The 15,124-nt window shown below is 34.2% G+C and overlaps 1 protein-coding gene and 1 pseudogene across 1 annotated transcript; both read left to right on the top strand.

Annotated features, from left to right (window-relative positions):
- Window positions 1–7,688: 7,688 nt before the first annotated feature.
- Window positions 7,689–8,588, top strand: LOC131153778 (uncharacterized; annotated as a pseudogene).
- On the top strand, window positions 8,572–11,627 carry LOC131152712 (B3 domain-containing protein At1g05930-like). Its single transcript, XM_058104525.1, has one exon. It carries the CDS (start codon window positions 10,424–10,426, stop codon window positions 11,363–11,365), a length of 942 nt encoding a protein of 313 aa, XP_057960508.1. The 5' UTR covers window positions 8,572–10,423; the 3' UTR covers window positions 11,366–11,627.
- Window positions 11,628–15,124: the final 3,497 nt, after the last annotated feature.

Below are 15,124 nucleotides of genomic sequence, written 5' to 3'. Positions count from 1 at the left end.
TTATTAATTAATTAATTAGTTAATTAAATATTATTAAATTAAGTAAAATGGTGGTTTTATATATATATATATATATATATATATATATATATATATAATGTAATATGATATTGTTATAATATGTATAAAGTAAGTAAAAGAAAAAAAAAAGAAGAAAAAGAGATAAGGAAGCCTATTGCAAATTGCAGTGAAAGCGCAACTCTCTCTATCGTCTCTCCGTCGTCTTCGTCTTCGCCTCTCTCTCTCCTCAATTTCGTCAGCCTAACAAGTATCGATCGAGAAGCGGAAGGTGTCGTTGGATTCCAAACTCCGCCACTGACATTTTTACTGAAGCGGATTTATCGTGGGAGCGGCGTAGACACCATTCTTGGGATAAGATAACTTTCCCCTAGTTTCTCAATTTCTCGTTAAATATGCTGTTAAATCAATTATCAGACACCACCATGGGGTCCTAGTCGTGATCGTCGTCATTTTGACATAAGTAAAGTTTCAATTGGGGTTTTCTAGGCCTCACTCCAAAGCGAGAGTGAGATTTGGAAAATTTGGTAATTTGACTATATTTAAGGGTATAATTATTTATTTAAAATTTATGGGCCTAAAAAATATTAAAATAATATTTTCTTTAGGGTTAACTTAATGGAATTAGGATTTTTGATTCAGGGTCTGGGTTAGAGCCGTAAGTATTTTTCAGGATCCCTGTTTGCGTAGTTTAAGAAACTAGGTAAGGGGAAAAATATATATTAAACCAGAATTTTTATGAATTTAATGGAAAATGAATTGTATTATATATACATGTATATGTCTCGGTATGAGTTTAAATTATGTTTTTTTTATGAATTTAGGGTTGTTTATTAGATACGTATATGCGAAAATGAATTGATGAAAGTGGAAAATATTTTCAGAATAATTATGTAAGAAATAGAAATTGTATTTTCAGTAATTAAATGCTAAATGTGGGTTGGTCTATTTTATAGGAATATGTATGAATTTTACTGTTAAATTGTGTGGCATGAGATTTTGTGCAAATATATGTTAAATGTATGAGATGCAGGTTAAATAAGTAAGTATTGAGAACAAAATATGATGTAGACAATATAATGAAATGCAATGTGAAACATGAACGATACAAATGGGAAAGACTCACTTAAAGTGAAATGCAATGCAATGTTAAACTATGAACATGAATGGATGTGAATGATTGAATAATGATAAAAAGAGTAATGTATTATGATATTATAAGTATGTATGTACGTAGAACATGTTACGATTGGACGAGGCGTACTTTTCGCCTGAAGGCTTGCTGAGTAAGGCAAGTGCAATAGTAACTTCAGATGTGCCAGTAGCTGCATAACATACTAGGGCAGAGGGAACCTACTTATATGAGCGGGTAGATTTTCCTATCCTTAGGGCATTTTTCGGTAAGCTCTTGTTGAACAGTGTGAGTACGAGATCAATCTAACTCTTGAGGGCTTACTGAGTAAGGTGAGTTCCCTAGTATACTTTATTAATGGCCTTAGGGTTGCCTAAATATCAGAACGGAGGGGTGCTACTTGTATGGACGGGTAATCACCCCTATCCTCGGGTAATCTCGTGAGTTAAATCTTTTACATGCAATTTATTAGGTTCAGAAAATGATTTAAGCAATTATGTTAACGATTTTCAAATGTTAAATATTATGTTGTTATATAAACTTATGTTGGCCACATATTGTTTTAATATATTTTTTCTTCCCTTACTAAGATGTGTATCACCCGAATATGGATTATTTCTTTTTTAGGACATCCTCAAGGTCGGGCTTAAAGAGCTCGAGGGTTTTTAAACTTTTTGAGAAGTATTAAAAGAAAGGGTATATACTGATAATACCTTGGGGAATGTAAATATTTTTGTTTTATGTTTTTATGTTTTAAGGCTGTTAAGTAAGGAATGATTGTGAAAATACAAAAATATTTTGGGAGTTATGTAGATTTATGGAAATGCTGGTGATGGATGATTACTATGGATTATATATATGACTTAGTAAACTCTGGTATTATGGCATTATATGTGTGGAGACTATATTTATGTTTTCCGCTGCGTATATGTTGATTATGAATTATTAGAGATTTTATCATGTATAATGCGTCGGACCCGAGTTTTAGGGTTCGAGATGTTACAATTTGAGTTATGAAAAGGGTGGAAACCAAGTTTAAGAAACTTACACATATGGGGCTGTCGAGTTGAGGTCAGAATCTATGATCCACAATTAAAGAAATTGGACCCTAGAACAATCAGTGGATACTTCATTGGTTATGTAGAAAATTCTAAGGGTTATAAATTTTGCTGTCCCTCACACGCACCTAGAATTGTTGAAGTTAGGAATGCAAAATTTTTTGAGGATATTGACATTAGTGGGAGCACTGTTTCTCGAAAGATAGAGTGGGAGGAAACGCATAATAAAGAAAATGAATCTGTGAATAAGGTAAAATGATCATCTTTCAAGAAAATCAATATGATGTTTTGGAAGAATAATCAAATCAAGAAATGTCACCTCCACCTCAAGAGGAACAAGTCAATATAGAGGCTGAAGTACAACACCCACTTGATATGGGTGACCCTCAAACTCAAGTTTTAAGGAGGTCTTCAAGGGTAAGAAGATCTGCTATTCCTAGCAACTATCGTGTATACTTGATAGAGTCCGACTTTGATATTGGACTTAAAGACGATCCCATAGAGTTTTCACAAGCCATGAGTGGGGAAAATTCAAGTGTTTGGTATGATGTCATTAAGGAAGAAATGGATTCTATGGCTAAAAACCAAGTCTGGAAACCTGGGTTGGTTCTATACACCCCCCCAACTCCCAACACACAAAAAGGACACCCCATATTTAAAATTGGAAAATGTGGGAAACCTGGGTTGGTTCTATACTACTAGAATAGATCTAGCAAAATATTACTAAACAATGCACCTAATATTTGTTAAATGATTTTGTTGCCAATTTTTATGGCAATTTAATCCCATCTTTCAACTCACGTGTGGTTTATAATACAACATATTATATATTAAGTACATTATGATACTTCCCTTGCAAAAATGACATCATAGTTACTCGAGAGCTCCTTCAGTAGACTAGGAGAAAATTCAACCCTTTTATGATTCATAAGTGGAGTATTTCCTTAAAAAGACATGGGAAAACTGCATGAAACTATGTTCCCTTTTTTATGATTAGGTCACTTGTTTTCTTCTTAAACCTAGCATTAAGTTATGTTTGAGAACATAAAATTTTCAAGCATTAGATTTAGAAAAGGTTTAATATATATAATTTTGTATTTCATTTTCTTCAAATTCTCAAAAAATCAATGAAAACAACAATATAACAAAAGAAGAAAAGATGATAGATTAATCCTTTTATTGTTTAGCATTGGAAGCTGATGGGGATTTGAGGAATATGTCAGTCTTATTTAATGTAAATTGGATTTGGATTTGTGTTTACACGGTCAACTCTCACCCTCCTCCCTTAGTCCCTTCCCCTCCGCTATAATTAACAAAAGTCTCAAGACTTTTAAGCTCATCTTGAAAGATCCCTTTTTCACCCCTTTCCCCCTCATATGACTTATAAAGAGAAATAGAAACTCTAAGCGCCATTGTGTAAAAGACTAATGGAAATAACCCCTCCCTCACATTTGCATTCTCACTTTGGCATAAAGATTTGTTCCATATGCTCTGTCCATTAATTGGTCAAATTTTTTGGACTAGAACTTAAATGATCTTCCTCAGCATATTGGAACGCGCTAGAATATTATCGAGATCGACACAACAATACATCAATTGGAATAGAAGAGCAATTCTTTGCAGAAAATATTTTTCTGGAATATAAAATGTGGTTGGAAGACAGAAAGAACTTTAAATTTGAAATTTTAACGCAGTTCAATTTTTTGACTTACAATTTTTGTGTGCGTGTGACTATACATTATTAATTTAATGCAGTTACAATATTTTTTTTATTTTTTCTGTTTGGGAGGAATTTTTAAATTTTAAGGAATGTGTAACGATTTTTGAGTTAGAAGCAATGCAAATCCATATGAGGGTATGTTGTGTTGTTTAATTAGATTGCACACATATATAAAAGGCTGTTTAATTATGTAGAATAACTTTTATTTTTTATTTTTAGCTTCTAATAATTATAAACTTTTTAAATTTTTACTAAAAAATATAGAAAATGCGGGATTTGTTTAGTTGTGGAAAATAAATTTTTTATTTCTAGATTTTCAAGTAATTTTAAAATCATGTATTGTTTTTCAATTTTTAAAAAATTATATGCCAAAGCCAATATCAAAAATAATAATAAAATTTTGATTATGGAAATTAAAAAAAAGTGAAAAATAATGTGGCTTTTTTTGTAATTATTTAAAAATTAAAAATAGAAAATAAAACTATTACCTGCAAGGTGAACAATGCCAATTCTTTTTTCTCAATTTTATTACAGAAGTGTTGAAAAAAGAAGAAGAAGAAGATGGATTTTAGAAATTTCTTGAAAAATAAAAAATAAAAATAATAGTTGTTTTTCGCAATTAATGGAATATTTGGGAAAATAAAAATTATATATAGTTTACTAAACATGAAAGCTTAATAATAATAATAATAATAATAATAATAATAATAATAATAATAATAATAATAACAAATTTTCCAACAATTAATAAGTAATTTTCGATTGGTTTTAATTCCAAGGAACATAATAATAAGTAATCTTAAAATAAATACGATTAGATCTTTGAACAATAATTTTTAAAAAAATTAATGCGTAGTTCAAGAAACCAAGTAAGGGGAAATATATATATTAAACCAGAACTTTTATGAATTTAATGGAAAATGAATTGTGTTATATATACATGTATATGTCTCGGTATGAGTTTAAAATGTCAACCATTTAAATTGTGTTTTTTTACAAATTTAGGACTGTTTATTAGATACGTATATGCAAAAATGAATTAATAAAAGTGAAAAATATTTTTAGGATAATTATGTAAGAAATGAAAATTGTATTTTCGGTAATTAAATGCTAAATGCAGGTTGGCCTACTTTATAGGAATATGTATGAATTTTACTATTATATTGTGTGGCATGAGATTCTGTGCAAATATATGTTAAATGTATAAGATGCAGGCTAAGTAAGTAAAGTATTGAGAATAAAATATGATGTAAACAATGTAATGAAATAAAATATGAAACGTGAATGATACAAATGGGAAAAAGTCATTTAAAGTGAAATGCAATGCAATGTTAAGCTATGAAGATGAATGGATGTGAATGATTGAATAATGATAGAAAGAGTAACGTGTTATGATATTATAAGTATGTATGTATATAAAACATGTTATAATTGGGCGAGACATATTTTTAGCCTGAGGGCTTGCTGAATAAGGCGAGTGCGCTAGTAACTTTAGATGTGGTAGTAGCTGCATAACGTACTAGAGCAGACGGAACCTACTTGTATGGACGGGTAGATTTTCCTATCCTTAGGGCCTTTGTCGATAAGCTCTTGTTGAACGGTGTGAGTACAAGATCAATCTAACACTTGAGGGCTTACCGACTAAGGTGAGTGTCCTAGTATGCTTTATTAGTGACCTTAGGGTTACCTAAATATTATAGCAGAAGGGTGCTACTTGTATGGGCGGATAATCACCCCTATCTTCAGGTAATCTCATGGATTAGATTTTTTACATGCGAGTGATTAGGTTCAGAAAATGATTTCAGAAATTATCTTAACAATTTTCAAATGTAAAATATTATGTTGTTATATGAATTCATGTTGACCACATATTCTTTTAATATATTGTTTACTGAGATGTGTCTCACCCGAATATGGATTATTTCTTTTTTAGGACATCCTCAAGGTCGGGCTTAAAGAGCTCGAGGGTTTTTAAACTTTTTGAAAATTATTAAAAGAAAGGGTATATATTGATAATACCTTGGGGAATGTAAATATTTTTGTTTTATGTTTTTATGTTTTAAGGCTGTTAAGCAAGGAATGATTGTGAAAATACAAAAATATTTTGGGAGTTATGTAGATTTATGGAAATGCTGGTGATGGATGATTACTATGGATTATATATAGGAATTAGTAAACTCTGGTATTATGACATTATATATGTGGAGATTATATTTATGTTTTCCGCTGCGTATGTTGATTATGAATTATTAGAGATTTTATCATGTATAATGCGCCGGACCCGAGTTTTAGGGTTCGAGATGTTACAATTTGAGTTATGGAAAGGGTGGAAACCAAGTTTAAGAAACTTACACATATGGGGCTGTCGAGTTGAGGTCAGAATCTATGATCCACAATTAAAGAAATTAGACCCTAGAACAATCAGTGGATGCTTAATTGGTTATGTAGAAAATTCTAAGGGTTATAAATTTTACTGTCACTCACACGCACCTAGAATTGTTGAAGCTAGGAATGCAAAATTTCTTGAGGATATTGACATTAGTGGGAGCACTGTTTCTCGAAAGATAAAGTGGGAGGAAACACAGAATAAAGAAAATGAATCTGTGAATAAGGGTAAAACAATCATCTTTCAAGAAAATCAATATGATGTCTTGGAAGAATAATCAAATCAAGAAATACCACCTCCACCTCAAGAGGAACAAGTCAATATAGAGGCTGAAGTACAACACCCACTTGATACGGGTGACACTCAAAATCAAGTTTTAAGAAGGTCTTCAAGGGTAAGAAGATCTACTATTCCTAGCGACTATCATGTATACTTGATAGAGTTCAACTTTGATGTTGGACTTAAAGATGATCCCATAGAGTTTTCACAAGCCATGAGTGGGGAAAATTCAAGTGTTTGGTATGATGTCATGAAGGAAGAAATGGATTCTATGGCTAAAAACCAAGTTTGAAAACTTGGGTTGGTTCTATACACCCCCCCAATTCCCAACACACAAAACGAAGGACAACCCATATTTAAAATTGGAAAATATGGGAAACCTGGGTTGGTTCTATACTATTAGAATAGATCTAGCAAAATATTACTAAACACTGCACCTAATATTTGTTAATTGATTCTATTGCCAATTTGTATGGCAATTTAATCCCATCTTTCAACTCACGTGTGGTTTATGATACAACATATTATATATTAAGTACATTATGATACTTCCCTTGCAAAAATGACATCATAGTTACTCGAGAGCTCTTTCAGTAGACTCAAACCTTTTATGATTCATAAGTGGAGTATTTCTTGAAAAAGACATTAAAAAACTACATGGAACTATGTTCCATTTTTTACGATTAGGTCACTTGTTTTCTTCTCAAACCTAGCATTAAGTTATGTTTGAAAACATAAAATTTTAAAGCTTTAGATTTTGAAAAGGTTTAATATATACTTAATGTTTTCCTGAAAAAGACATTAAGTTATGTTTTTTTTCATTATTGGATCAATATCTGAGTAAAGTTATGATCAACCGTCCATCATATTAATAATTATATACTTTTTTGGATTGAAAATAAATTAATTAGAGCTTAATTATTTGGTTGTTTGGTTTTCAAGCTATATGCATACGGTATAAATATATTATAGGTTGGCATTTTGAGAATGGAAGCAAAGGCGCCTAGGTTTGATGAACTTTCATATATGGTACGGTCACGTGACTCGCATGCTCTTCACTCCAAATAAAAGGACCCAATTCTTCTTCCACACAAAATGGTCCCTTCAATTCAAATGCAAATTAAAATTTACTTGCATTTTTTCATCATCAACTCCGCATGCCTCGTCTACATCTTCCTTTCGCTCTTTCTAGTCCACAGTTCCAAGCTCCAAACAATTCTCCCCTCCTCCCTCCGGAAATCGGCGTCCTCCCCGGCGCCGGCCCTCTCCCTCGAGCACATCGTCTTCGGAATCGCCTCCAGCGCCAACTCCTGGCCCAAGCACAAAGAGTTCGTCCGCCTATGGTGGCAGCCCAGCCGAATGCGAGGCCGCGTCTTCCTCGAGCATGATCAGTCCAAGAATCAGGGCACCGACAGTAGTAATAACAAGCTTAACGGTACCGATCACAGTAATGATGACGAAGCACCTCCGGTGTGCATCTCCGTGGACACTTCGCGGTTCCGGTACACCTAAAAGAACGGTCTCAGGTCGGCGATTCGAGTGGCGCGCGTAGTGTCGGAGACCGTCGCGCTGAACCACTCCGACGTGCGGTGGTTCGTCTTCGGCGACGACGACACCGTGTTCTTCCCGGAGAATCTGGTGAAGACGCTGTCGAAGTACGATCACGAGCTGTGGTACTATATCGGAACGGGATCGGAGATTTACGAGCAGAACCGGCTGTTCTCGTTCGAGATGGCGTTCGGAGGAGCGGGATTCGCCATCAGCTATCCGCTCGCGAAGGTTCTGGCGAAGGTTTTCGATTCATGCTTGGAGCGGTATCCGCACCTGGACGGCAGCGACGGCCGGATCTACTCCTGCCTGGCGGAGCTGGGCGTCGGTTTAACCCGCGAACCGGGTTTTCATCAGGTACGCTTTCATTTCTCGTTAATTACGCTATGCCCCACCCTAGACGGAATATTTTCAGTTATGCCATTCATCTTGGGGCGTGAGTCGTGACCGTCACAGCTCCTGCCTGGCGGAGCTGACGCGGCACTATGGTCTTTGTTTTTGCCACGTGGCGGCCGTTACACATGAATATCGATTTCAAACTGTTTCCGAACATGGTGACTTGCTTTTTGACTGATACACAAAAGAGATTTGCACGTTGCGTGCTTAACAGTTGATGCAGCATTTATGTTTGTAGCTGGGAGGAGATATATATATATATATATAATTTTAAATTATATTTTATGAAATTATAATTAGAAATAATATTAGAGGGTCAGCTGCAACTTTATTTTATATAAAAGGTCATGCTACAAGTTAAGAAATAAATAAATAAATAAATATCTTATCTCATGTTTAGAAGCATATTTAATATTCATATATATTTTAAAATTTGATAGATATGGGACAATTTAATGAATAAGTTAAACACATGGCAGCATATTTAATATTCATATATGTTAGGTTTTATTTTGTTTTTCTTTAGTTTAGGTTTAAGAAATTTATTTTTAAATAAAAATAACGAAATTCGATGACACATGGCAGTGCATGAACACAAAAAAAAAAAAAAAAATTTTAAGAAAATTGTAATTATAAAACTATTTGTTCATCATTCCAATGCATCAATACTATGTGTTATTTATTTTATATTATTTTTATAGAGATATATAGGGGCATTTTTATAGGCCCAGTTTCAAAAAGGATGTTGCTTTTTAATTAAAATATTACTTTTTATTTTTTTTTCATATTTTTTTAATAAATTATTGAGCAAAAATATTTACATTTTTCATAACTTTAATTTTTGGAAATTGTAGTCTCCCTAACTTTAACCATGTGAAACAAAATTGGCCCATAGAACATGAAACACAAACCAAGTTATGATCACTAATAAGTAATAACCCTTTCTTTCATTATTATTATTATTATTATTATTATTATTGTAAAATATTTTTACTCAAAATTATAAAAATTGAACATAAATCAAAAGCGGCCAGCTTCATGTCGTTGTTGGTCTGCCCTTTTGGGGATAAACAATTTGAACCACCAACAATGCTCAAGGCGAGAAGCTCGAATTTGGACAATAAGGGGCGCGAGATAAGTGATTCTATTACTCCATTTTTTTTACTTTTGCTTACTTGATTCATGAGTGAGATTTAATTTATGTTTGTGTGATCGGGTTTTCACTAGTGATCAATGCCAATGATTGTTTTTCTGATCTGAGTGTCCATGCTTGAGTCTGTTGGGTCTAGGGTTTCAGATTTTGTGGTGAAGACGATGATGAGTCAACTCGCCTTCAGTTTGGTAAGCGAGTGATGGGTTGAATTATATGACTCAACTTGGCGGGTTGTGCGAACTCGGTTGAGCCCAAGTCAGGCTTGGTCAAGCGTGTGACCTGGCACATGGCAGTTTAGGTTGGTGTGGGCTGCAAATCAACTTTCAGATGGGCCTAGACCTCAGGTTCAGTTTTTAAATGATGGTATTGGGTCTGGGGTGATCAAACATATGAGGCTTTGGTTTGGGTAATTCAAACCCAAACTTGGATATGGGTCTGGTGGCTTTAAAGGGAAAGAGTTTGGAAAGTCTCTCACCGTCCGTCACTCGCTAACAAAAGTGACCGTTAGAGCAAGGCGGTGCCTTGCCTTGCTCTCTGTTTTGTTTAAATATAGTCGTCCCGTCCAAATTCCACACCATCTCTCTCTCTCTCTCTCTCTCTCTCTCTCTCTCTCATATTCAGATTGGTGTGGTGCTTCAATTCCTCTGGAATTGGATCGATATCTTGCGTGCCTGCCTTCAATCAATTCTAATTGAAGGAAAAGAAGAATTTAAGAAGAAGAGCAGCAATAGTAATGGAGGAGGAGAAGGAATTGAGGGTGTTGAGTATGGAAGATTTTCGTGGGTCGGACATCCCTGCAGACAACCCACTGGAGCAGTTGCTACTGGTGGCTGCCGTTGCATCCTCTGTTCTCCGGAATGAGGAGAAGAAGAAGGAGAAGAAAAACAGGGAGCGGGGGCGGCTGGCGCCCAGAGAAAAGATCCTCAAGAAAGCAGCAGCGCCGCCTGTGCCTTTGGCGGAGAAAGCAGCACTCATCATCCGTCTGCCCCTGCCGAATAAGCGAGTACTAGCCACGGCAAAAGACATCCTCATCAAGAAACCATTAATCATGACAAAAAACCAGAAGAAGAAGCAGAAGATTCGCAGCCATCTTCAGCCATCTAATTCGCTTCCATCATTACCCAATTCCCTCCATATCTTCTCTCACCATCATCCCGGTGAATGCAGTACCAGTACCACTCATGTTACTAATTCTGCAGCTGTTGCAGTGGCTGTGCCTGAAATGAGCCATCGTCTCAAAAACCGCATCACCGAGATTAGCGGCACCGACGTTGTCCTCGTCATCCAGAAAAAGCTCTCCTCCACCGATGTTAGCAGGAACCACAATCGGCTCTCCATCCCACTCCGCCAAGTCAAGTCGGAATTTCTGACGGCAGAGGAGAAGGACCTTTGTCTCTCGCAACGCAACGCATCCGGAAAGAAGCTGGCCGGCATGGAGGTGCCCTTGGTGATGGTTGATCGCCCACATGTGCAGTATCTTGATGAATTCATGGGCATTCAACTGAAAAAGTGGGACATGAAGAAGGAGAAAGGCAGCACCAGCTCATGTTATGTTCTGGTTTCGGAGTGGAATGACATCGTTGCGAGAACCGGACTCCGAAGCAACGACGACATCCAGCTCTGGTCCTTCCGCCGCAATACACATCTCTGTTTTGCCCTACAACTAGTTACATAGATAAATGAGCACTACGTATATACCTCCTTTGCTAGTTTTCTCTAATTCCCAGTAGACTCTCTGTTCCTCTTACTTCTTCAGATGCATGTGTTATGATGGAGTTCAGTTTTTTCTCTTTAAATTCCAGTACCATGCATGCATGATTCTTCTACCTAAAATGAGGTCTTGAATTGTGTATTACTGCATATACAGCAATAGTTACTACTACCGTTGCAATTGCAAGCTACTGCTCTGACAGAAGGAGCCATCTTTTCTGGGATTATTTCAATTTCTTTTCCTCTTCTTCTTTTTTCTTTTCTCTGGTTATATATATATATATATATATATATATATATATATATATATATATATATATGGAGGAAATCATTAATTAATCATGTATATCAGAGCTTTAGATGAAAATGGGAAAGAATTGGATACTCGAGTTGTGTGGGACTTGGGGAAAAAGAGCTTGAGATTGCCCTTTGCTGCATCTAATGCCAGCATCTTGTCCACTGCTCCCTGCGTTTAATTCAGCCAGTGAGAACAGAGTTGTTCGCATTTATTGTATGATTTAAATTATATAAGAAATCAAAAATCTTGAAAAAAAAATGAAATTCCTATGCAAATTTAGAAAATTGGAGAAATAAGGTATTTTTTGTAATTATTTTATTAGAAATTAAAAATGAAAATAAGATATAGAGTAGATGATGAGTGTGAGTATGTGCTGAGGTGGGGAAGTGACATGTTTTATTTCGTTTCAATTTATTTTCTTATAACTATGGTATTGACCACTTAACATATTTGTTAAATGGTAGATGACTACATGGTATAATTGTTTGTCTTAGGTTTAATTGAATTTGATGATGATGTTTTATACTTTTTAGGCATTGAAAATGCATAACTAGAATATTTTAATTTATGTTGATAAGATATTGTTGTGTCTGGGTTGTTTCTAAGATGAGAGGTTTAATTTTCTCTCTCTCTCTCTCTCTCTCCATTCAACTGTCTATAATTCCTCCCTTGCCCTCCTTTAATCAGTTTAGTTATAAAAAAATTAAAAAAAAAAACTAGTCAAGAAGAAGAAGAAAAAAATAAATAAATAGAAGTTTATTTTGTCGTTTGGTAATGCCTATATCCACGGAGGCAAACGATAAGGATTCCTATTTTCTTGTCCAAATTACAATAACAATACAAGAACCGTCTCAATAATCTTCTCAACCACACTTGGCACCATTGACACTCAATACCATTGACACTCAATATACAACGTATTCTATGCATATATAACCTCCTTGGAAGTTTCCCCCGAAACCCAACCAAAATAACGTCCAAATATTCAAAATTCAAAATCTTCGTAAGCTGTTCCGAGCCAAATCGTCGATGGTTTTAGGCAAACCGTCGACGGTTTCAGATAAAATAGAAATCCTGCCCTTGCTCCACTGCTACACTCTTATTTCCTTTATACTTTCCCTTAGAATGTGAGACACAATTCACGACAAAATTAAGGCTAGTGAGTGTGAAAGACTTTTGTGGGATGAAGTTGTTAATGGTGGCTGCAGTTGCATTCTCTGTTCTCGATAGAAGAAGAAGAAGAAGAAAAATCCAGAATGACAATTGAAAAATTGTCAAAAATGATTCTTTGACTTATTTATTTTTCTAAAACTTTTTGAATACCTTTACTTTTATTATATTTTAAATTCGCATATTCATTTTTCTTTAGTTTTAGTCAAACTATTTGTGTAGAATGATTGATATTTAGCCTCTAAATGTTAATTTTAGATATTAAAAAATTGCATGGTAATATATTGAAAAAAAAAAAAGAACAATTGAATACTATATGATTTCATCTTCAATTTTTGTCAAAATTGATAAGAGAAATAAAACAAAAAGTGTAGACAGACACATTTTCATAGCATATTTTAATTTTGTTCCTTATTTTTGGCATTGATTTGTTGATGGAGTTTATTTTTTGGGATTTACTTTTAAAGTTTTTGTCATTACAAATCATGATTCTCAATTAAGAGGTTCCTTTTTTCTAAAATGATTCATTGTTAATTGATTTTGAATGTCGTTTTCTTTTCTTTTTTTTGTCATTACAATCATGGTTTATTTTAATTTTTATTGTTGTTTTTTTTTTTCCTGATAAATAGTAAATATAAGATGAGTCAATAGCAATGAAGGAGAAAATAATTCAACCAATTATAAATTAAATTTATATTTAAAAACTCTAAATTATGAGAATTTAGAATTTAAAGTTTGGATAATTCCAAGACAAGGATGATCTCTTTTAAAAGATTAATATAATAATACACACTAGATAATTGTTTTGGTGCTTTTTTTTTTTTTTTGCTGGACGTTAATTGTTTCAATACTAATCTTTTTATAGTTTGAATGAAGTATATAGTCCTCAATTAAAATTAATTTTGATATATTTATGCGTTCTTTTAACTATCCATACATTAATTTTTCCCCAACTGACGAGCTTGGTAGGTAGGGTTTCTAATTAATTAATTAATTAACATCTGGCAAGAAGTACATGCATTTATCACTTTAATTAATTTGTAGGCCAAAAATTAAGGGAAAGGGTGACAAATTAATTAAGACTTTCATGATATTGAACTGAATAAGCTGCATATTAATTGGAACAAATAATTAATTATTATTTATTGTGCTCTCTCTCAGCTCAACTTTGTTTCTCTCTCCTCGCCTTCCTCTCTCTCTCTCTCTCTCTCTCTCTCTCTCTCTCCTCGATTTCTTCAGTCAAACGTGTTGGAATTAGTATGATTCCAAGAGGGGGGTGAATTGGATTTTAAAATATTTTGACTAAATTAAACATTTACATCAATTTACCACAATTCATATCTCATTCAATATTAAAAATGTGTATGTAAAATGATTAAACTATTAGTGCAGACATACACGTGTGCAGGATATCTCATTTAAATTAAATGTGTGCATGCAAATAATTTTAGCAGTGAACAAGCAAACATACACATATGAAAATTAAAGTGTAATAATTAAATGAGATAAGGAGAAAGACACACGCGATATTTGTTATTGAGGTTCGACAAATCAGCCTGTTCCTGCCTTGGGCATACCCCTTAAGGATTACACTATCCCTGCTCACTTAAATGAGCGAAGCAGAAGCCACTACAACCTTTCCTTACGAGGTAATGTGAACCCCAGCTCAATTACAAGGTTGAGTCCAACTTGTCTCTCTTACAGGGCGAAAACTCCCCGGTTCAATTTTCGAGCTGAACCGAATCGGTCTCACTTACGGGGTTGAAACTCGCCGATTCAATTTACGAGCTGAACCCAACCGGTACAATAAAAATAATTTTTGTACACATTAATACGTTTCTAAATACAAGTATAGATGTACACATTAAAAGCTCAAATGCATGCCCTATCTTATAATATGAATTATGAGTTCAGTAGAGTAAGGTTGTTTTTCAAATAGTATGTGCACAAATAAAATAAATGGATATAAAATGATTATTATGTTTTTCAACAAAGATTTTTACAAATAAAAGTATTTTAGAGAATCTAGAGTTCAAGTTCAAGAAAATATTTGTGCAATAAATAATTTCTCCCAAGAATATATATCATGAAAATAATCGAAAAATAATCGGAAGAATTGTCCACTTATTCAATTCTGCCCCCAGGGCTGAGCTCAGTTGGCAAGGGCGGACTCCGGGATTTCCTTTCACGAGGTGAGCCTAATCCTGGCATCCCGGGTTCGATTCCTGCAGCGGGCGCCTGAATTACCTCTCTGTG

The sequence above is a fragment of the Malania oleifera genome, chromosome 4 (genome assembly GCF_029873635.1).
Source record: "Malania oleifera isolate guangnan ecotype guangnan chromosome 4, ASM2987363v1, whole genome shotgun sequence".
NCBI classification, from domain to species: domain Eukaryota; kingdom Viridiplantae; phylum Streptophyta; class Magnoliopsida; order Santalales; family Ximeniaceae; genus Malania; species Malania oleifera.
This window is presented reverse-complemented; position numbering and strand designations above follow the sequence as displayed.

Bases quoted from the DNA above. Each gene is read 5' to 3' on its own strand.
- LOC131152712 (XM_058104525.1), top strand. From the start codon at position 10,424: ATGGAGGAGGAGAAGGAATTGAGGGTGTTGAGTATGGAAGATTTTCGT.